Below are 22,938 nucleotides of genomic sequence, written 5' to 3' on the forward strand. Positions count from 1 at the left end.
TGTATGTGGTCTGAGAAAAGAGGTTTGTCATATACAGTTGACTATTCATAGAAAACTTTTCATTTGTAAACATAGCACACTCTGTTGTGATATTTTAAATCTTCCATTTCTAAGCTGATTTTTGTGAACTTGTCAAACTGGAACTGCTTTCAGCTCTGTTAGTAAGACCACTTGGGTTTTTAAGTTTTTTTAGTTCATTCACTGCTGCTTCTTATTGTAACTCTCTTCCTCTTGGAAAGTCTGTATGGTGGTTCCAATTAAATGGTACTACCATAAATATTTTTCACACACCCTTGAAACGTGGTTTTTTGTTTTGTTTTGTTTTTTTTTTTAGAAGAGTAGTCATGAAAACATTAAACAAAAAGTAAAAATTTGCTTGATTCTATTTTTAGAAAAGAGAGGAGATAACAGCCAAGAGAATCTACCAGATGGTTCTTTTAATAAATACATTAAAGTCTCTTTTATTTTTCTCCAATTTTAGTGACTAACATAACAGAAACTTTCAGACCATCAAACCAGTTTTCACAATCTGTCATAAGTTTGCATTTCACAGAAATAATCCTGACAAGCACTAATAGATGAACATTGTTGGTGCAATAATAAAACAGTATAAGGCATATTTACACCATCCTTACATACAGAACACTGTACACACAAAAAAAATCACAGATCGAGAACATAGTAAATTCAATCCCTTAGACATTTTACATTTATAGGCTTGGCATCAAACAAATAATTCTCCAAGCAACAGACAACCTCTTGTTCTTGTGTGATTTGTTTGTAATATTGTGCTCATGCAAAATAGGTATTTGCTTTATTGCATTAACATTGAAAGAACCTTGGGAATTAGTTCTGAAACCAGTTCCATTGAATTTTAAACCCTGTTTCTCTTCCTTCATAGAAAGTCTGAGTCATTTTTATTGGTGACATAAAACAAGGCATTAACTGATGATTGAGACTTTTATTTGGTTGGTTCCAAAACAATGATGAAGCTCAACAGACTACAGTTCAAAAACCATCTTTCTTGACCATGCACATTTTTCTTTTCTATTAAGAGGTGGTTTAGATGAGACGCCTTTTGTATTTTTAAAGTTTCTATCTTTTTATATATATTTTTAAAGAAACCATGTACTATCCAACATCCACTGTTCACTGAAATAAATAAGCAGCAGAAATAGCTCTGGTGGCAGAGTTGGCCAGAAGGAGGACATGAGTAAGTTAGTGGTAACTTAATAAACATCAAATGCCCCAGAGATATGTCATTAAAGAGTTAATTACTATAACCCATATTTCTGTAAGAGTTCAGACTGCCAGGGACGTTTGCGCTCTGGAAAGTAATCTGGAATGTGGATTTTTTTAAAATCTTGGATACATTTTCTCATTTCTTCCTCAACACTTAGCTTCTCACATACCTTCTTTTTGGAAAGATTTGTTTCTCTGGACTTGCTAATGAGAGTTTGAAAGAGTTCACTGTTCCTGCGTTTGTCTGGTGGTGGCATCCACTGCACTGGGGCTTTCTTAGATGGACGATCCAAAGTCAGAGTATTTGGCTGGTGCGCTGTAGATGGCTGAGTGCTGCTGGCATTTTCTTGGGGGGTACTCGCTTCTGAGTGGCTGTCACAGCTCGAGGTGGACAACTCGTTACAGGAAGTCCCACTCTCACTGCCCTTGTCCAAGACTTTGTCATGCTTCCTTTCTTCATGGTCTTGCTTGGGGGAAACAGTTCGCTGGGGAGGCCCTAATACAAGGCAGGAAAGAAAAAGCATTAAGCAAGCACTGGTTTACACAGAAAACTGATCAGCTACTATTTAGAAAAAAGTGACTCAGTCTCAGATGGGGTGAATTGATGGTGTTTCCTTTCAGTCAAAAGAACTATACCAGACTGGTACACAGTTTGAAGAACTGGTCCTACATGTGTGTTCAACTGTCAAAATTCTCACTCCTAAAAATGTTTACAGCAAGGATAACTTTACTACCTGTCTAAGAATCCAGATAATGAAATGTGCATAATGCTCACTGTATTGGATTTACATGGCAGGGTCTTGGCAGCAGGGGAGGCTACAGAACTGGCTTCTGGGAGAGGCCACCAGAAGATTCTTGTATGTCCAACAGAACCAATGCCAAACAGCTCCAAGATGGTCCTGCTGCTGGCCAAGGCTGAACCCATCAGTGATGGTGGCATTGCTTCTGGGATAATGCAGTTAAGAATGGGGAAAAGTTGCTGTGTAACAGCAGCCAGGAGAGAGGAGTGAGAATATGTAAAAGAAAGAGCTCCACGGACACCAAGGTCAGTGAAGAAGGAGAGGCAGGATGTGGTCCAGGCACTGGAGCAGAGATTCCCCTGCAGCCTGAGGTGCAGACCATGGTGAGGTTGGCTGTCCCCTGGCAGCCCATAGAGGTCCACAGTGAAGCAGAGATCCACCTGCAGCCCAGGGAGGACCCCAAACTGGAGTAGGTAGATGTGACCAAAGGAGGTTGCGACCCCACGGGAAGCCTGTGCTGGAGCAGGCTCCTGGTAGGAACTGTGGCCCCGTGGAGAGAGGAGTCCCCATGGAAGCAGGTTTGCTGGCACGACTCATGACCCTGTGTGGGACCCACATTGCAGCAGTCTGTTCCTGAAAGTCTGCACCCTGTGCAAGGGACCCACACTGGAGCAGTTTGTGAAGAACTGCAGCCCATGGGAAGGACTCACGTTGGAGAAGTTCATGGAGGAATGTCTCCCATGGGAGTGACCCCACACTGGGGCAGGGAAAGAGTGTGAGGAGTCCTTCCCCTGAGGAGGAAGGAGTAGCAGATGCAACATGTAATGAACTCATCCCCCTGTGCTGCTGGTGGGGAGGAGGTAGAGAAAATCAGGAGTGAAGTTGAGCCCCGGAAGAAGGGAGGAGTTGGGGGAAGGTGTTTTTAAGATTTGTTTTTATTTTTCATTATCCTACTCTGATTTGATTGGTAATAAATTAAACTAACCTCTCCAAGTCAATTCTGGTTTGCCCATGGTGGTAACTGCTGAATGATTTTCCTGTCCTTGTATCGACCCACGAACCTTTAGTTGTGTTTTCCGTCACCTCTCCAGTCAGGGTCAACCCACCACACTCACAGATTATCTGCACCAGAAATCCCTGCATGCAAGTTTAAATGAGCTCATTTGCCATTACAACCCAAGAAGTTCATTACGATAAATTAGATTTTGTAGCATTAGGAAAATGCTGCCATAAAATTTGCAAACTCTTTACTTCAGTAGAAATATTCCAAGGGCTTCAGGTTTTTTTGAAAGCTCTTAATTCACCTTCCCAGAACAGTCTACTGATACCATGCTCTGCAGATGTCAACTCTGCAGAAGCCCCAGACAGGAAAAGGAGTATTAATCTGGGGATAACAAAGAGATTGCTCACTACTGACAGAGTCCAGGGTTTTTTTATTTTATCCCATAGTGATTTCACTACACTTCCTGCTGTCAGTTATTATCCTACACTTGCCTCAGCACAAGCTCAGGATTCAGTTATACATCTCTGACTGCATAAAGTGGCAGGGAGAAGAAGGTTATGAAGTTACCAATAGAGAGGTTCGCTGCAATAGCAGGGGGAGAGCTGTAATGGCCCATCAGCAGACACTGCTCACCACTTCACACAACTGAAAATCGGATCTAGGCTGTTATTCTCTCCAGATATCATTTTTGCTTTGAAGTTTTAAGCAGAATGTGAATGTGAAAATTAAGTGGTAGCTGCTAACTCTGCACAAGCATTTTAATTTCTGAAGCCTTATTTCAAAACTTCAGCTGAGAAGTGAAATGGTGCTATGATGGCATCATATAAACGTCACAATGTTAATTTAGGACACTATCTAAAGCTGACAGAAATATCTACAGAGTTCAAGAAGCATTGGATCAGACCAAAGAGAAAAATTTTAAAGATGTTTAAACACAAAAATGGAAATGAAGAGTGGAACTTCACTTGCAGTTGTGTATCTGCTACAAATCCTGAAAGAACCCAAAGAGTTTAGGTAACTAAATATCTTACAAAACTAGATTACCCTTACAGCTTACCCAAACACCACCAGCATCAAGTAACTGCCTTTGCAAATGCCAAAACTCAGGGTATGACATCTCAGCCTTGAGTTACTGGGACAGATTTGCAAATATATTTTTGAGCCACTTAGTATTCTGTTTTTCAAAATTACAAATTAGAAATAGAATTACAATTATAAAGAATGCAGAAGCAATATGAACACTCGTAGTGTCTTTTTGACAGTGCAGTTCTATGATTCAAAAGAATCTAAGAAGATTTCAATATTTTATATGAGACACAGGGGAAAACAAAACAAAGGAAAACACAAAAGCCAATAAATAGTAATAAAACAACAGCAGCACTCAATAGTCTGTTTCTCTTGTTTTAGCCAGCATCCAAGGATGCTGTGTCACATTCCTGTAGTCTGCCTAGAGAAGCCCATGAATAATCAAGATCTGAAGAGACAACAGTCCATCAGGACTTGTACTTACATTATTCTTAGTGAAAACCACAAGCAATTTTCTACTTCATTATATTGAACTCAAATATTTAGTGCATGTGTGTAGCAACTTCCCTCCACTTTCTTTTCCAGAAATATGTTCACGTCCTTAAATACATTTACGTAACTTCCTTTGCTTGTTGTATCTGACATTTCATGCCTCAAAACCATTGTATGATTATGCTGAATCCAGAGAGTCATCTGGCATTAAGGAATGACTCTGGTTTTTCAGTATGTGATTATAAAACCAGGTTGTTAATCAGTCTTGTTACTCTGATTTTCAATAATATGATTAACATCAACATCTAATCTAGTTTACAGACTTCGCTTCAAATGTAAAAACACTATCTATGACTAAGAAACTGAAGTTTTCTGTTATCAACACCCTGTAGTATTTAACTCTGTTCTGTCCATTTTTCTTGCTCTAACCTCATAAATCAAGACAGTATTTCTAGTTGGTCTCTTTATACTTACTTCTTTATTGGTATGCCTTTTTTTCCAAGGGCTCAAACTTGCAATATGCTAAGTATCTATTTAAAAAAACCCACTGAAATACAACTTCAGTAATATAAAAAATCCATTTCCTGCTACAAGACTATTCAGGAGTCTGACAATAAGCAGGTATTTAAATGATTTTTTTGATCAGAGCCCTGAGGTTCAGTACCTTACAGCACTGAACTCTGTATGCTTCACTGGATCGCCTAAATTCACAATGACTTTAATCCAAACACAGGTTTCTCCCACACCTCTCCTTTTAAAAATTAACAAATCCTCCCTCGCAAAGAATTTTTTATATGCTCCTGCACTTCTCGCTCAATAGTGTGTTATTAACAGAAGTGACAGTTCTGCTAGAGAGGAGGCTTTTCTAGCAATATTTTCCGCCTCCTGAAACATGAAAGAATTTGTAAGAAAGAATCCTCAAAAAATATTTGATTTTCAACATCAAGAATTATAAGATAAATTTAGCTACATCTGTAATTCAGAAAACATATCCTTATTACCCTATATGCTGGCACATTCATCTGTGGCTGGGATTGTGTGATGGAATTCTGCGTTCAGTGTACTTCCTCAGCCCTTCCAGAATAACACCAAATACCTTCAGGAAGTTTACTCTACCTGAAACTACTTATTCCCAGGAGCGCAGAACAGTTCTTAAAAACTCAGAGAAAGTGTATTTGCTCCACTGTGCATATAACACTACAAAACTTCACTGACTTACTACCTGTCCCTCCTGTTCCTGTCCTTTCTAGGATCTCCCATCTGTTGCTTGTTCTCCAGCTTCTCCATGCAGTTCCAGTAGACACTGAATTTCCCAATGTTTCTTTTTCCTTTATTGCTTTTAAATGACTTCCATTTTTCAAGAAAGTCAGAAAGTAATCTCTCCATATAACTGGACTTTCCACTTCTACCACAGCAGCTACCAGACTCCCAAGTCCAGCAGACCTGAGAGAGTATCTCAACCACATTTATCTAATCCGGAAGCCATATTACATTTACTTTGACTACATTTAGTGGTCTCTGCACATATTAGCAAATATCACCTGCCAGAGCTGACTGAAAAAATAATCAGTTTCAAGCAATTACTACAAAGTATTCATGGAAAACTAACTAAAAACTTATAAACCTAATTCTCTTCAGGGAAAATTTACTTCTACCAGTTACAACAACCGAAACAGGAACCAGAAGAAGGCTGCGCTGACTTCCATGTCAAACAATAACTAAGCATAAGAGCTCCAGTCAGGAACAGAACACAACAAATACTACAACAAACCATCCACTGACCAGTAACTATTGGTTGAAAATTGTAGCCATGAATTTCTGGAAGTCAAATAAACCTTAGATAAGACTAGATTGTTTATGGATGTCCATAAAATGCAAACTGAATTTGAAGATTTCTTTAGCTCTATCTCCAGCAACAGACAAAAATACCACACTGGAAACATTAAAAGCATAAAATAATGATATTCTGCTTATCTATATTGCAGTTCTTGTATACACTTATTTTCTTAAATATTAGTACAACAGGCTTAAAATGAAGGAAGTCGTATTCAAATCCAATTAACCTGCCTGCTCTATTCTCCTCTCTCCACAGGTCAGATGTCCAGTTTATTGTATGTACAGTGGCAGATGCACAAATTAACTTCTTCCTCACTCAGCTACTTTATTCCTACAGTGTCTCAAAGATAATTTGTTTTTACAAATCAGTTTATTTTTACTGTGGAATGTAAATGAACCTGTGAACATATGCTTAGATTGCTGAGATTAGCTATTTTAATAACAATTATATGAAGGATGGAAAATCTTAGCTTTGGAGTAAAACAGTTATAGCTGGATGTAAGACACATAGATAAGAGTTTAAGCTGGTATAAAATTAGTCATTAAGAAACAAAATAAATCCAACATTTTAAATGTGTTCAATATGCAGTACCCAAATCAGGAAGAATGGAATCTGTTGAAGAGTCGCTACTTTTAATGTTGGTCCAGAAAATACACATGAAAAAGTTAAATGATTTGTGTTTTATCAGTCCCCTTACGACACTAAAAAATTAAACCTGTTTATTGAATTAAATAAAAAAGCTAAACAATTAAAAAAGACCAACTAAACAAACCCAAAATCTTTACTTTTTCTATGATGCAATTTTAGTGAAAAAAAAAGGTTCTTGGAGTATTTTATCTTCATAATTTTCTGTTACTTCAAATGTAATTTTTTTTTAATCTATTACATATATTAGATAATAATCAAATAACCCAATTAAATGTTCCTTTGAACAGATATAGCTATAAACAGAACTAACTCTTCATATCCTAAAATTTTTAGCAAAAACTTTATATTTATTGAGAATGCATGCTAAATACATTGCAGAAGAATTGTTAATAAAAATATAATGTGAAGTGTTTCGTGTTTTTAACTAATTTAATCGAATATGAAAACAGGACCTCAAGGTTTTAAATTGATTGATTGTATTGGAAGGCTCAGAAACACAACAAAGCAAGAAAAGTTATTTTTTTTATATCTGTAAAACAAATGATATGTAATCCAATAATACTATTTGCAGTTTGATTCATAATTTTTGCATGCTTAAAAATATTTGCAGTATGTGATCCGCACATGATTTTGCATGAAATGAAATTTTTTTCACATTGTTTTGAATAGAGAAAAATCCTTATTTTTATAGGCTACACAAGACCTTCAGTCTGGTACAGAGCTATATTAAACCCCTGAGTGAACTCTTCTTCTAGTTACTATCTCAAAATTACATTATATTCAAAGTGAATATAAGATTGCGTTTTAAGATTTAATCTTAAGAATCTAAGTAAAAATAGCTATAATTAATATACAATAATAGAAAAAATACTCATTAAATCTCACATCATGATGGATCTATTTTTTTTATTATCTTTCATCAACTTTCAAATTATTAAACTAAACGGAATCCTTAGAGAGAAGTCACCTGTGAAATCTGATGACAGGTTATGGCTACTGTGGGAACATTTTCATTACCAGACTTTTGAGTACTTAATATCACACTTCAATGGGAAGTGATTATCTTTTATGTCTAATTTAACTTTGATTTTATTTTCAAAAAGATTATTTTTAAGAGCTATAAAAGGATAGCTCTAAACCTCTGACATTTTCTGTGGTATGTTAATGATATCTCCAGTTTTAGAAGCAAAATCCTGTTTGTAGGGTACAGCTCAACACAGGCATTCACTCCCTGAGAGCAGCAAGGGATTCATTCAGCTTGCCTCTTACGACTAGATCTGTAGGTTACAAAAAGCCTTATGGGATGTAAACTTACAAAGGACTTCCTGACCATTGCACCCTGTCTTCTTTGATGCACTGCAGAATCAAGCTAAATCCACTGGTTGGATTTAGCAGTAAGAATTTATGTAGGTTTTTTTTAACTCCATATAGTTTGCCAAGGAAAATGGTGTCCTTATTTTAGGTATTGCAATTTACATCTAACTTAGTCCTGTTGGGAAAGGAGGGAGAGGGCAGACCATGCCTCACCTAATTTCTATTTTAAGGCTAATAGGAAGGCCTATACGGGAATTAAGTGGTTAGCTGCCCCTCTGCCTATGGATGAAATTTATTCATTCTGAACATCCCAAGCAAACAATACTACTACTATTTTAAGAAATATCTGAGTGCTTTTGACAAGCTCTGAGCTTGACAGGTTGCATTTACAGGAAGAATTGAAGAGTACAGCATAGAAATTTCAGTGGAACAAAACTTTGTGTGGGAGACTTTATGCTGTGTGGTTTCAAATCACTTCAAGTTAAATAAATAAATAAACAAACAAACAAACAAACAAATAAATAAACAAATATTCCTTTTCCAGTTTGGGTCTTATCTGGTACAAAATTTCAAACCACTTTTTGGGTAAAAGGCCCTTAAGCTTAGTGTGTAATAGTGAAGCATTTTTCAGAAAGGAGGACTGAAACTCAGCATTTCCTACATTCTTCGTCCTTTCAGATGAGTAATAAATTGCTATGGATAGCCAAATATTCACACTTCCATCTTCTTTGACCCAACACAGGCTTGGCTTTAGTCAATGCAAGGTAGAATAACTTCAATAAAGTGAAGAGAACATTACCTTCACCTTCAGTTACCTCAGGGTAACATATTCATTTGGAAGAAGTGAATTAACTTCCCTCAGGCACAAAAGAGGATTAGTATCTGGGAGGTTTTGATTTACTGGGCAAAAGGCCAGCACTGTTGACACATTAAATTCAGTAATTTGAGCAGAACCTGAATTTTATGTGATCTAAGAAAGCCAAGGAAGTCAGCTTGCAGATGAGACTGCCACAGAGAGGTCTTGCAAACCTCATCAGGGCTTCCCTAACATGAAGAACAGCACTTGGGTTACTCACATGTTACCAAAACATTATTGCAAATACACCTTTTGCTCTGACAAAGCTTCTAAGTCTTACCTACAGACCATATAAACATGCTTGGCTCTACTAACAAGCTGATTCTGAGCTGTGATTCTGGGTCTAAAACTGCACTCATTTCAAAAAAAGGTTTTAGACTTAAATGTTGACCCCATTCAAGTCAAAGACAACACACTCTGTGACCTCCAGTTACAAAACTTAATTCAAAAATAAAGCCTGTTCTTTCTAGCGAGAATGCAAAAAAAAGTCTTAAAAGGAAAGCGATTTAATGGTAACAGCAGAAATGGTAGAACAATGCTGTCTCTTATTATGGGAAAAAAAAAAAAAGGAAGTTAGAATGATTTCTATAACTTTTCAGGACTTTACTCAGAAAGCATATTTTTACTGACATCCCTGGAAAATTCATCTTTAGGTGAAATCAAACAAAATTATGGCAGATAATACTTTAGCCCCTAAATATTTGAGCAAGAACATGTGAAAATACTATGTTCTAAATAAAACTTCGCCATCAACTTAATTATCATCTTTGCTAGAATATAGAACCAATAATAATAGAGTGTTCAATGAGTCATTGTAGAGAAGCTAAAGAAATGATGAGAAATTTAAAAAAAATCATGGTGATTATGAGATGAAGGCAAAATATACTCCTTGATTATTCTGAAACATTTTGCTACATTAGGAAATGCAATTTTTCCCATAATATTTCTTGTCCTCCACTGCCAAGACCATGAGGCATCTTACATGTTTCGATTCCAACACAAAATTTCAAAGTGGGAACTGTACACTGAAGTCTTCTTGGAGTTTAGGAGTATTAAGACTGTTTAGTAGTAGAAGACTTTTAGGAGTGTTTATTTGGTATTTCATGGATATTTCATTAAGAAGAATGTGTCTGTGATTGCACTCTTGATGAAGCCGTTTATTTAGATCTCCTTACCTGCCATGGAAAGATAAAAAGACACTGTGGAGAGATGGCAGCTGTATTGGGCATAGCTCCCACAGGGGAAATTACCCTTTAATAGTGTTAAGCTCGATGGTGTGTGAATGGTTATATGGTACTTGAAGTGAATGAACCAATTCATCTTTCAGATTAGGACCACATGCCTGAAAGTGATATGCTTTGTTTCAAAAACAAAACAAAAAAAAAAAAAAAAACAAACAAAAAACAACCAACCAACCAACCGACAGAACAACATGAAAATATTTTTCTGTCACATTTACTACCACCTGATGTTGAACTAACTTCCAGAAAGCGTACAGTAGAATGAGTTAAATAAATCAATGAAGAAAATGTATTTGTTTATTCCAGTCAGGCTCTATTTTAAATATTAAGATTATTCACAATATAAAAAGACTCATTAATATATAGAAAAGGAACTATTTTTTTTTTATTTGGAGTGAGAGAAGATATGCAATAAGAAGATATGCGAAGATATGCCCCACTTGAATTCCTTAGGCACTTCACCTTAACCTTCTTTTGAACAAATAACAAAACCATACTACTTTCATTTGTTACTTTTCCAACTGGATTTTGTGGTAGGCAACAGTACTTAAATACGGGACATCCAGTGAAATTCTGACACAGACAATTTGTTGCATTTCAGTAAAACCAATGAAGAATCCACAGCTTTTTATTAAATATATTAGTCTGAAAAATTTGTCATCATTCTGAGAAGTGTCTTTTCTTGGCAGATAAGCTAAAGATAACAGGAAAGATTCGTATTTTTCCATGTCCAACTACAGACAGAGTCAAATATTGAAGAGGATATTTTTATTTTGTGGAATCAAAGATGGCTACTGCATTGATGCTCTGCTGGAGATACAAGAATTAAATGAAATTTTTAGAATAGATAAGATACAAGCTGAATCAACATCAAAAGGCTGAAAGTCAGAAAACCACCAATATCCATCCACTGTATACAATGCATGGCAGATTTTATCAATTTCAAGCCTACAGTTCTGAGTCAATACTTTACAGCCAAAGATGTCTACCGTCCCGATTATTCTTGAAGAGACAACTGTTTAGCAAACAGATTGCAAGACCTTTTGCAAAATCCCAGAAGCAAATTTTAACAAGTTTCCACAAGGTTCACAGCAAAAGGAATATTGTAAAATTATCTGATAAGTTCCTAACAGACAACACAAACTTCCAGAGTCAACCAGATGCTTCGCATTTTGTATGTAAGTTATTCAGAGTAAGAAGACTCAATGAAGCCGTAAAGAATTTTCTTCCTGAAGGAAGCCTCAGATAAGTCATCAAATTTTTCCGTTATGGTCACATGCTATATTAACCTCCACTAACAGGGGAGTAATAACAAAAAAAGACAAACATTATACCAGTAACAGTAAGACTGAGTGTGACCTTGAGGTTTGAAGGGTTTTGGTTTTTTTAGAAACAAATGCATTTTACATGTAGAATGACAAATTTGTTGTTTCTCCACCCATAGAAATATTTTACTTTTGCCCCGAATCAGAAAATGTCAGTACTTAAAATAATGTTGATGCTTGAAGAAAATCTCAGAAATGGATGCAGTGGTATACCTGACAAATGAGAACAACTCGCATAAAAAGCACCTCTTCCACAACTTTACTTCCTACAGTAAGCAGTTCAAACTGTTTGCATATCTCAGCAACATCTGGTATATGAGCTTGCCATTCGTTTCCAAACTGTCAAGTAGGTTTGTGCTCAGCTCTGTGTGCTACTGTTATTTGACTGTTTTCACTGGTTATTTTTTAGTGGCTATCAGTTAAGAGCTAAAATTTTTTATTCTGTCTATGAAAAATGCTTATTAGTTACTTATTAGATGTGATGTTTTCCCTTAATGAACTAGTTAATTGATATTAAAATCCACCAAGTTATCTTTAAAGTATTAATTTGGCATCTGAAAGTTAATAAGAGTTATCTAGAGTGATATTCTCAGTTTACCACAAAAAGGAATCAGGAGAATAGTATCAGAAGTAGGACATTTTAACATGTTGCTCTCATAAACTCCCTTAAGACTTTAGTGTTTCTTTCCCCTAAGTGGTGCTGACAGAAAGTTTACTTCATTAATGCTGATCACTGGAAGGGTGACCCAGACTCCAGTCTTCAAGCTCCAACTGTAGTCCTTCTGGTTATAAGGACAAGTCCATTCTTATTCTTTCAACACCAGGATACTGGGCACTACAAGAGAATCTCAGGATCAAGGATGCAAATGTATCTTAAGTTGTTATTTCTTCAACATTTTCTTGAAATTACCTCTAACGCATGATTAAGTTACAAGCAGAATTAAGAAAAAAAAGAAAAGCCGACAACGCACTTACGAAAGCTTTATAAGTGCAGAAGTGACAAAAAAGAAACACACTCACTCCATCTTCACACTGCAGAAACACATCCCTGATGCGTTTACCCTCCCAGACTCCTAGGTCAAACTGTAAATACCTGCTTATCCTGTGCCCTGTGGGTTTAGAGGCTCAGTTCTATATCCTATTTGGTGTCCTCTGACTGTTGTCAGAGGAAACAGCTGTTGGGCTGGGGAAGAACGCTGACTTTTAAATCCCTATTTATCCCTGATACAGCTTCCTGATCCTTGGGGCTCCTTCTACAGTTGCCAGATATTATCATTCCCCTTTCTTGTTCCCTTCCAGTTACTTTTAAGGACCTATTTATTTGAAAGTCAATCAGGAATTTCTGTCTATTTTCAACCACCTTGCTGGCAGCTGCCTTCTGTTTCGTAAATATTAATATTGGTTGGGCATCTGCTCAGCTGTGAAATAGTCTTTTAGCCACCGGGTCTGTGTTTGGCAAAGCCCTAATCAGAGTTTTAGGCAATGTGAAGCTGAGTCTCTTTCCACTCAGATAAGCAACATTATTCTTTGAATCACTCACATTTTGTTTGTCCTATATGAGTTTCAAGTTCTCAGCTGTCAGATGCGGCTCCCTGTGTGGCCACATAAATGCTTGTGCCAGAACAAAAGGCACCAAAGGGACAGGAAAGAATATTTAAGAAGGGACTGCACTTCCTAGTGATGGTTTATGGGAATCTGAAACCTATGTAAAGCAATTACTTGTCTTCTTGTGACGCACGCATACATTAACTATATTGACTTAATAATGTCCTCATGAAAATATAGTTTACTTTCAATAAAAGTATACAGGAAACATAAAAAAAAAAAAAGCCATATCAAATAAAGTCTATCAGTCAGAAGCTTATTTCAGTAGGACTTCAGCGATTCGCTCACTTCCAAAATCAGTGCTTCTCTCTTACACACTCCAACATGAGTTTAAAGCAGAGGAAGAATGATTAACAAAGCAATTTCAGTAATCTTTGTTTTGATATTTTCTTTTAAGAAAAGTTCATTCACAATTGATGGGTAAGAACTCTCTTCTTTGGGGATTGATGGTGTCCTTAGTCTTGGTTACATTGTTTTATCAGTATGAGCAACAGAAAAAAAATGAGTAACAACAGGGGACAGAATTATCTTTCAACTTTGTGGCTTACTTCCCCATTTGATTTCAGACACTAAACCAATTTTTTTCATTCATAATTTCTATTTCTGTTTGTATAGCGTCATCTCACATGGTTTTGTCAATTATGTTGTCTAATGCTTTAAATAAAATGTGTAATTTTCATTTCTTCCTTCCAGCTCTTTCAATTTTACAGGTTTCTTTCCTACTGGCATGTAAAATAAATTAATGTTAATGTGAATTTACAGAATGCTATCAGAAAGTCAAAAAATCATGCACTGGCTTTGGCAATAAAAAAAGTCTCACATCAAAGAAACATTTCAGACACCAGCAATCTTGCAGGTTTACATGGTACTTCCAATCACACTTTAGGTTGTAAGCAAGTACAAAACAATGGGAAATGCACATGAGAATCAAGTCTGCATTTTTGATTACTAAGAATGGGCAGTGAATTAAATGAACTGGATAAGAGCCCACAGTGAATTATCTTACACGTTCAAGAACTAAGAGGGTAGCAATTCAGAATACACTTCAGATTATATTTGTATAGTTTTATGCCTTTCCTTACCGGTCCCCAGGTCAACTGAAATGTCTCAGTCTGCAAGAGTTCTGTGAAAAGACCAGGAATGTTTATGGAAAGCTTTCCCCAAGTAAAAGTGATGGTCATCTACGAGGTATTTCTCACCCTATGTACACAGCATGAAGTACGTTTCAGACTAACAGTTCAACTGCAGCAGTGCCATTCATGTATTTTATAATTAAGGTCTGGTACATGAAAAATAAAGTAAAACAATATGAAATTGGATCATTGCATCATAAAATATGTAAACACATGCTGACAATAACTCACTATCTTTAGATCCAAATTCCCAGATGAGTCTTACAGAACATTCACAGCATTCACAGCATTCACCCCAACTAAATAACTACAGAATATATATGCAGAAACACAATCATCTTTATATGGTATATATTTAAGTTATATAGAAGTTATTGAATATATAAAAGATAATGAATTCTCTCTGTACACATCTTGTCCTCTGGAAAAAAAAAAAAAAAAAATATATATATAGTTTGCAAATCATTTACATCTAAAAATATTATATATCCATACTCACAGAAACAAAATATTGACAATATGATGTAAATCCAAAAACAGATTAAAAGACTGAAGGCTGAATTCATTAAATGAATTCTTCTTGGGAAACAGTGAAATGACACATTAAAACTACAGTGAAGCAAAGACAATATGAAGTTCTTTAAAGAAATCCTGAGTATTTGCAGAAGAAGAAATTGTGATTTTGACAACACAGATCTGACAGCATTAAAGGGACAGGACTGAACTGGTCACACTTAAAAATTCAAATAATACAGGGATTCTTAGCAGTAATATTTGAAATATTGCAAAATTTCCTCATACACTTCTTAGATAATACTTGAAGATAAAAGCAATGTTATGTATCCTGAACTAACCTAAATGTTTTGTCATGATTTAATCCTATAAAAGTAACAAAAAGGAAAGTCTAAAAATTATTTACTGCTATTACTGAAGTGTTTATTGTTATTAATACTAATTCTATTTTCCTTGCAGATTTGATGTTCTAGTAATGGGCTACACTGTGCATAATGTGATTGGGCTGCATCATCGTTAATTAATAGATGACCTTTGCCCTGAACAGGTTAAAATCTAAGCACAAGACAAGATATAGCAGATGGGAAGAGACAGACAGGTGGGAAAGTACCAAAAAATGCAGTATTGGTCAGCATGATAGGCTGGTTTTCTCAGACCTCCTGTTGTCTCATCTTTTGTCAGAATTTATATGAGCAGCACAGAAACAGAGAGTTTTAAGGAGGATTTTGAAGTAAAATAATATAACAGTTTTGCAGATGCTAGTGATATTGTCTCCCTCAAGTCAGAAGCAGCATTAGAGTTGACATGAACGTGAACAATGACGTCACCATGGTATGCTTGGGGCTGAGTTACCACTGCAACAGCAAATGGTAGGGTCTGTGTGAGGAAAGGCAACCAACGGCCTTAAGTGTGAAGGACAAGCAACTCAAATCTGACACAAAACTGAGAGATTTAATGTAGAGAGTGAGAAACAAAGACAAAAGCAATAAACTGCAAAAATGATTTTTTTAAAACAACACAAAGCAGATGCTCTGGCAGCAGATACAGTAGTATTTTCTACAGCTAGATACTTAAAGTTGGGATGGGAGAGGTGGAAAACAAAGTCTTACTTAGAAATCTAATGTAATTCTTCATATTTCTAAGCAAGCCCATGTAAAGCTAAAAATCCATGTTGTTTTTAATATAAACAGAAGCATGCATAAGTAATTTCTGTTGAAAATATCATTTGCCAGAAGATTATCCTCTGTCCTTGGTTAAGCAGTTACTTAGGTCTATGAAGCAGACAGGTCCTGGTTGACTTTTTCATGCTCTCCTCAAGACTTTCTACAACACTTTCTTGCCTCATCTTAGATCTTACTAACAAATTCCTCCCATCTCTTGCAGCAGAACTCAAGGGATAAGCAGCACCAGGACTGTTTTGAAGTTTAGGCTTGTAAATTCACCCCGCAGAAACTATATAATTTGGTTACATGTTTAACATGATGTGTAATTTCTTAGTGGTGAAATCTTCCCTGTAATATTTATTTATTCCTTAAATCCCTCATTCCTTACAGAAATGCCTTCTGTGCAGTGACTGCTAGTTGCATCCAATAGTTGCATTTACATGCCAGACTACCATTCCAGATCAAGTAAAAAAGGCTCTAATTCCTCTCCCAGGTGAAACCAGCGTTAGAAAGGGTATAAAGAATTCATCCTCTTCTTATTCCAAATGTTTCAGATATCTATCAGGAAATACATCACTGAGACATTTAGTCACTTGCTACGGTTTGCAGTGAATAAATTATGCCCAGCTCAGACTGAAATGTGTTTGTTTAAACTATTTTTTTTTCTTGAAATATTGACTATATTTGCAAAGTTTTTTAATAATAACAATGTTAAATAATAAAACATGGACTGATTTTCTACTATCCTACAAACTGAATGACAACTGAGTACAGAAGTCTATCTAAAGAAGGTGACAGTGTTCTTGAGTGAAAAATTCATTTCTTACGTTATTCTTAGATTTTTTAAAATAAAAGATACCGAGCCTTGAGATATTCACAAAACATTTCTTAGAAGTATCAGAAGATAGTTATTATTAGTCAGTGTCTAATTCAGCTCTAATGGAGACAAAGAAAACAACAAAAAAAGTCCTACAAGAAAAAGCAAGAGAATTGTAGAGGAGAAAGACACATTTATTTACACATTTCACCACCGTCCTATATTCCAGTAAATTCCCTGAAGAATGTTTCAATTCAGAGCTAAGTGGCTTTTGTAGGTTTGCATAGTAACAAAAAGAATAAGAACAGGAAGAAAAAATACATTAAAATTTATCTTGGGAGGGTAGACAGAAAGCACTATTGAAAATTTTTTACATAAAATTTAATTTGTCAAAAAAACCCATTCATTTTGTCATAGTAACCTACCTTATAGTAAAAACATCATAGAGAAAGTAGTAACCTCACTGTGATTATCACTTATAGTTCTACCTCAGTTTGACCAAAGGTACAGTCAACAATGGTTTTACTAGAGTTTTGTTAAAGATAACTAATTTACTTTGTCTTATTTTATTTTCTTACCTTTGGCTCAACAGAGGATTGACCAGCAGGTGGAAAAATTACTTTGGAATACTATCACAGAAAAAAAAGTCACTGAGTTAGAGAAGTAACATTCAATGTTTTTAGTAAGTGATCATTTATAATAAATATAATATTATTTAATAGTAGTCAGCATTTTCATTGCATTCATGTAAGAGCTATCATATCTTAATTGTACAAAAAACTAAACCAGACAAAATGTGAAAATTAAGAAAAAGATAAAAGGCAGGGATACAAAAACACATCTTTCTTCTAATAGCCATAAGGCTGGAGAATATTTACTCTTTCGGAATACAAGACTCATTTGTTGCCTTACAAAGGTCAACATGAGTCAATAATAAGCATTGCAGTTCTGCATTTGGAAGTTTCCAACAGCAGCTCAAACTGAAACCTGCTTCTGATGACAGCTGAGATGGTGCTTCTTTTTTGTGACCAACCTGAGCTGGCAAAGAAGACCAGTCTATATACATAAGGACTGTCAGGGGCCAATGATGTAACTTCAGTGACTCAGATTTCCAAGTGCAATCTGTACAGTTATTAATCAGGGAAAGGGCAATGTGTGCCCTTTCTTCTCACTTTTTGTTTTCCCCAGAAAGGAACCCAGGTTCAAAATACTCGTCTGTTGTTACATTCATTGGTCTCAGGCTTCTTATAGTGAAATATTTTGCTTCCTACATACTCGTTTCTCTTACTATTACTATTTTGATTCCCTTAGATGGTAGTGTAATTTATGCAAGCTTTACCAATGGTAGTATGTCTTTCCTATTCAGCTGTATATTGAGCTTTCAGGTACAACAAAGTAGTTACCCTGAACAAATTTGTTTTGTGTCTGATAATGTAAATTTCTTCTGATTTTCAACGTCAATATGAAAATCAGGGTGCTTCTGTCTCAGTGCCTGAGTTTCTCCGTCTGTGAAATGTGAGTCGTCCCTTCTCGAAAATGCTTCGACATCTACTGGTGAAAGTATTCTATGACAACTGGATAATAATAATACACTACAATAAATCCCACTGATTTCTTAAAAAAAAATAATCCAGATTTATTTTGGGGTTACAAAATAAAGTACAGCTGGGCAAGAGAAAGTAAAATCAAGACTGTAAACCAGATAACAGATTTATTTAATGAGACTCTAGAAGAAGTCTCTCTTGTACATTCTTACTAGTGTTGCTGGTCTGCTGATGCATGGTATGCCACAGTAGTACTGTGGTTTGACAAATTTAGGAAAGAAAAGGAAGTCAGAGGCCTTAGTGGAAAAGATGAATGAAGATCCAGTGATTGCAACATTGGTTCTTCTGGCCACTTCTGGGTGACTTTGTCCGATTTTCATTCTGCAGTCAAAAGTTGACAAAATTATTGCTTCTTACTTCTTTTTTATTACTCTCAGACACTATAAGCAAATGTGGAAAAGGGGAAGAAAATTGTGCTGATATGGAATTCAACATTCCTCACACCAGATAAGATGTTTAAGATTCAGCTTTTGTGTTATCCACAGTGTGCATGAATGGCAGAGTTTTAGAGCTGCCTGTATCCCAGGAGAAGTTGCAGATGAGAGATGAACACTGGTGGGGAATGTTATTGACAGAACAAAAACTTTTAGATTTCCTCTGAAAGAGCCTGTCAATTTAAAACAAAACAGAACAAAATAAGGATATATGCAGAGTGAACTCCCTTTCCTGCATTGTCCTTCCTTTTACCCACAACCACAACTTAGGAACTTAACAAACTGGGAACGGTGACTGCAATACAGTGGTATTTCATTATCCTAGCTGAGTATGTTCTAATTATGCTAACATGATACAAGAGGCACAATCTTGGCTATGTCTTCTATTTCTTTAGCTAAAGTCTTTAAACCAGATTCTTTAAAACAGCCATGAGATGCTTTCCACCATTACTTGTATAAAAAAAAAAAAAAAAAAAAAGCATTCTTCACACTTCTTTGACTTTTCAACCTTCTGTCAATGATATTGTTTGTTTATAATTTATCCCCCTCAGCAGATCCTCATAATAAGAAAACAGAAAACATAGATATTTGTAATATCTAATCATAGTGGAGGTATTACATTTTAAAAAATACATAAGCATCTAGAATGGAATTCCTTCTCATCTTACTCAGTGTGGTTTTTGAATTTTGTCTCTTGCTCTAAGACACCAGTTATCCCATTTCAGCAAGTAGGATGATTGTTGTATATTTGTACAATAATGTAAAGAAAGTGGGGAAATTCACATAAGTAAAACAGAGAATTCAAAGTTATTAAATTAACTTCCAATGCTTTGGAAAATCATCTGTTTTTCTTCTTAAAATTACTTTTTCTAGGAAAAAATAACTTAAATCCATGTGCTTAAAATATTGTACTTTTTGATAAAACCTGTGTTTTTCACAATCAGTGCTATAAATACGTCCTGTCTGTGACACAACTGAACCAATAGTTCCGCAGATCACTTTTATGATATTTTTACTGAAGCTACTTAATGTCTTTACATGAAAGAATATATGGCAGAAAGGGACAAAGAATAAGAATAATTTTGACACGTATGGTAAAGTAATTAGAATAAGAGTATCTCCTGGTTATGCAGTGTCTATGGATAATGCAGATATATTACTAAAAATATAGATATATTATAGAAATACATTTCTACTAATGGCAAGACATTATATAACATATCCATATAACACAAAAAATGACACTTTTTTTCCTCAGCAGGTGGAGGCAAGCAATTATTTTACAATCATCTTCTCCTTTGCTTCCTACTGCTATTGTTGTTCTCAATAATGAGAATTTCAATTCTGGCACATTCATATGGATACATTTCTGATAGCATGGCTCAGATTATGAGCAGAGTTACACTGCTGTGAATCCACTTCGCGTTTGCAGTGCTGACAGAGGTGCTTTGGTCTTTCACCATGTTCACACCAGAAGAGGAATTAGGCTCAGTGAGTGCGTCTCCTTTATTCTCATGCATTAACCTGAATATGTGCAAGGGAACCACACTCCTATATTCAGCAATATTGCAGTTGTACCTGCAGGCTCTCAGCTTCTCTTATTTTTAGCATGTTCTAAAACCTCTTGATTTCCAAAAAATCATGAATATTTTAATTGATGTCATCATCAAACACCACTGTTAGGATTATGTTTTGCATTGGAACCATTGTGTTGCTCTTGCGGTTAGTTTTTTTATAGCTTGTGTATTCAGATATATTTTTCAAAACATAGCTGCTAGGAAAGGATTCATCACTTTCGGATGATGAATTATTTTCTGCCTTGTGGAACAATCTCAGTAGGCGGTCTGGGCACATGCACATGGAAAGCTAAAAGACTGGAAAATGGGAAACTCTGTCAGAGATTGCAAACGTTTCCAGAGCAAAATGACATCTGAGTCAGGTTTGCTATGACATTGTGGACTTAGGTGTCTAAGTTCCAGCATATATATCTGAATCTTGGTTTTTTGATGGAGCTTTCAGTTTTCTACTAACTGGAACACAGTGTAGAGATATTTGCTACTCTCCTGCCATGTAAGCAATGAACAATTTCAAGGATTTCCTGTCATCCCGTTCCTTTGCTAAAGACTTAACTGAGCACATTGAGCATTTTAGTTTAACAAAAATACAAGCAAAAGCTTATGGCTGGGAAGTGAATGAGTGAAGAATGTTTGGAAATGGTAGTATATACAGTAGCTGAGCAGAAACAAAGCTAAGAAAAGTAACATGGGATGAAATCCACCATAAAAGCCTGCTCTTAACCAGGACATAAGTATCCACAAGAATGCTCCATGCTCCTTTCCCATCCTGCCCATCACTGCAGGCTCTTAACATTGTCTGTTGTTTGTTCAATCCTGCTTTGAAGCATCCACATAAAGAAAAAGTGCCTGCCTCCCACAGAGAGGTTCACTGCAGTGCTGACCACATGGGCAACAGGGCCAGCTCTGCTCAGCAAGATCGACAGGTGGCTGGATGCCCTGACGCTCACCCAGTCCCACTGTTGAGACAGGAACACCCAAGGCAAGAGCCCTCTCAGGGCCAAGCTGGGAGGTAATGCTTTCTGAGGAGGAGCATTGGTGCTGACCTTCCAGACGTGTTGCAGACCTGCTTCCCGCTCACTTCTGCTCAGGGACACAAGCTAGATAACCACTTCAGTTAAATCTATTGCTTTTACTTGAGCTTTTTTTTGAGAAATAAATGAAACTTCTTGTCTTACTTGCATCAAGGGACACCCTGAGAACAGGCTCGATTTATGGAAAGGCAAATATTGCCTGATGTGCACAATTTCAGACATAAGAAACAGTGATAGGTACTGAATGGCAGGCCACAGCATTAAACTAACCCCCCCTGCGAGCAGCATGTCTTTTCAGGATTAACAATTTATGAAGTTAGTGCACATCTAAGTATGCAGCTGTCCTTTTCTATTTTTAATAACCAAAAAGAAAATGTCACCAAGTAAAGGGGAAAAGGCTGCTTCTCAGTTGGGACCATACATAAAACTGTGGCAGCATTATTCTCTGTAATATAAAATGGTACCAACCAGTTTTGTCTTGGAGCTTAAAAATACAAGATAGATCTAAAAATTTAAGCTCTTTTTTTTTTTTTCTTTTTTTTCCCCTTCATGTTATTATTAAGGTGGTCTTCAAACTAACTCATTTTATCTGGGATCATAAAATGAATTTGACCTCATGTGTGGCTTGGTATAAACAAGCATTAAACAAAGCTATTTGAGATATTCCAGTATTTCACTGGATTTTCTTATTGTTTTACACGAGAATTACTATAAACAATCCCTTAAGCATTTAAGTATGAAGAATCCTTAAGTGTTTTGTAAAATTATACACATGGAGAACAAACTTTCGGTGTTTAAATGCAGCAGTCCTCTGACTGGGCTTTGTGTAAATATACAGGTTTTTTTCTGCTTGCTATCGGTTTCTTGGCTGTTGGTGATGGGCATGGTATAAATACTTTTATAGGAATAGAATCTGCAGCTGCATGAAAAGATTAATTCTGACCAATAAGTATTTTGCTAAGACATCAGTACTTCTCACTCATTTGAGGAGTATTGTGAAACTTGTGCAGCAATGGTCAGCAAAAAGCCAGACAAGAAGAGGAATGATACAGGAATACAGTGATGGCTACAGACTTGAGTAAACAGGAAGTGAAGAGGCACTGAAAATTGAATTGTTGAGCTAGAGAAAAGTGATGAGTGTTTTTTGTTAAGAATTGTTCTTGAGATGCATTTCATTTAATACTTGTAGTAATGACCTCTGCACAAAAGCATGATGTTAAAATGTGGTGACGCAAAGCTGGAAGATATTACCATTAAGAGGGAAGATCGGGATATCATACTGGAGAAACAATTGATGCTGAAGACCTAAATTATAGAAACATGATGAAAAATAATGG

The 22,938-nt window shown here is 36.0% G+C and overlaps 1 protein-coding gene across 3 annotated transcripts in view; it reads right to left on the minus strand.

Moving 5' to 3' along the window:
* Window positions 1-417: 417 nt before the first annotated feature.
* The window catches only part of KCTD8 (potassium channel tetramerization domain containing 8), a 95,169-nt gene continuing 72,648 nt past the window's right edge, over window positions 418-22,938 (minus strand). The window contains exon 2 of one of the 3 annotated variants that reach the window (XM_065836971.2): window positions 418-1,738. In XM_065836971.2, the coding sequence (XP_065693043.1) occupies window positions 1,278-1,738 (461 nt within the window). In that variant the 3' untranslated portion in view covers window positions 418-1,277. Of the gene's footprint in view, window positions 1,739-17,689; window positions 19,167-22,938 lie in introns of those variants that run through there. The other 2 variants (XR_011738766.1, XM_071807432.1) reach the window with 2 other exon arrangements.

This window comes from Patagioenas fasciata, chromosome 4, assembly GCF_037038585.1.
Source record: "Patagioenas fasciata isolate bPatFas1 chromosome 4, bPatFas1.hap1, whole genome shotgun sequence".
NCBI lineage: Eukaryota > Metazoa > Chordata > Aves > Columbiformes > Columbidae > Patagioenas > Patagioenas fasciata.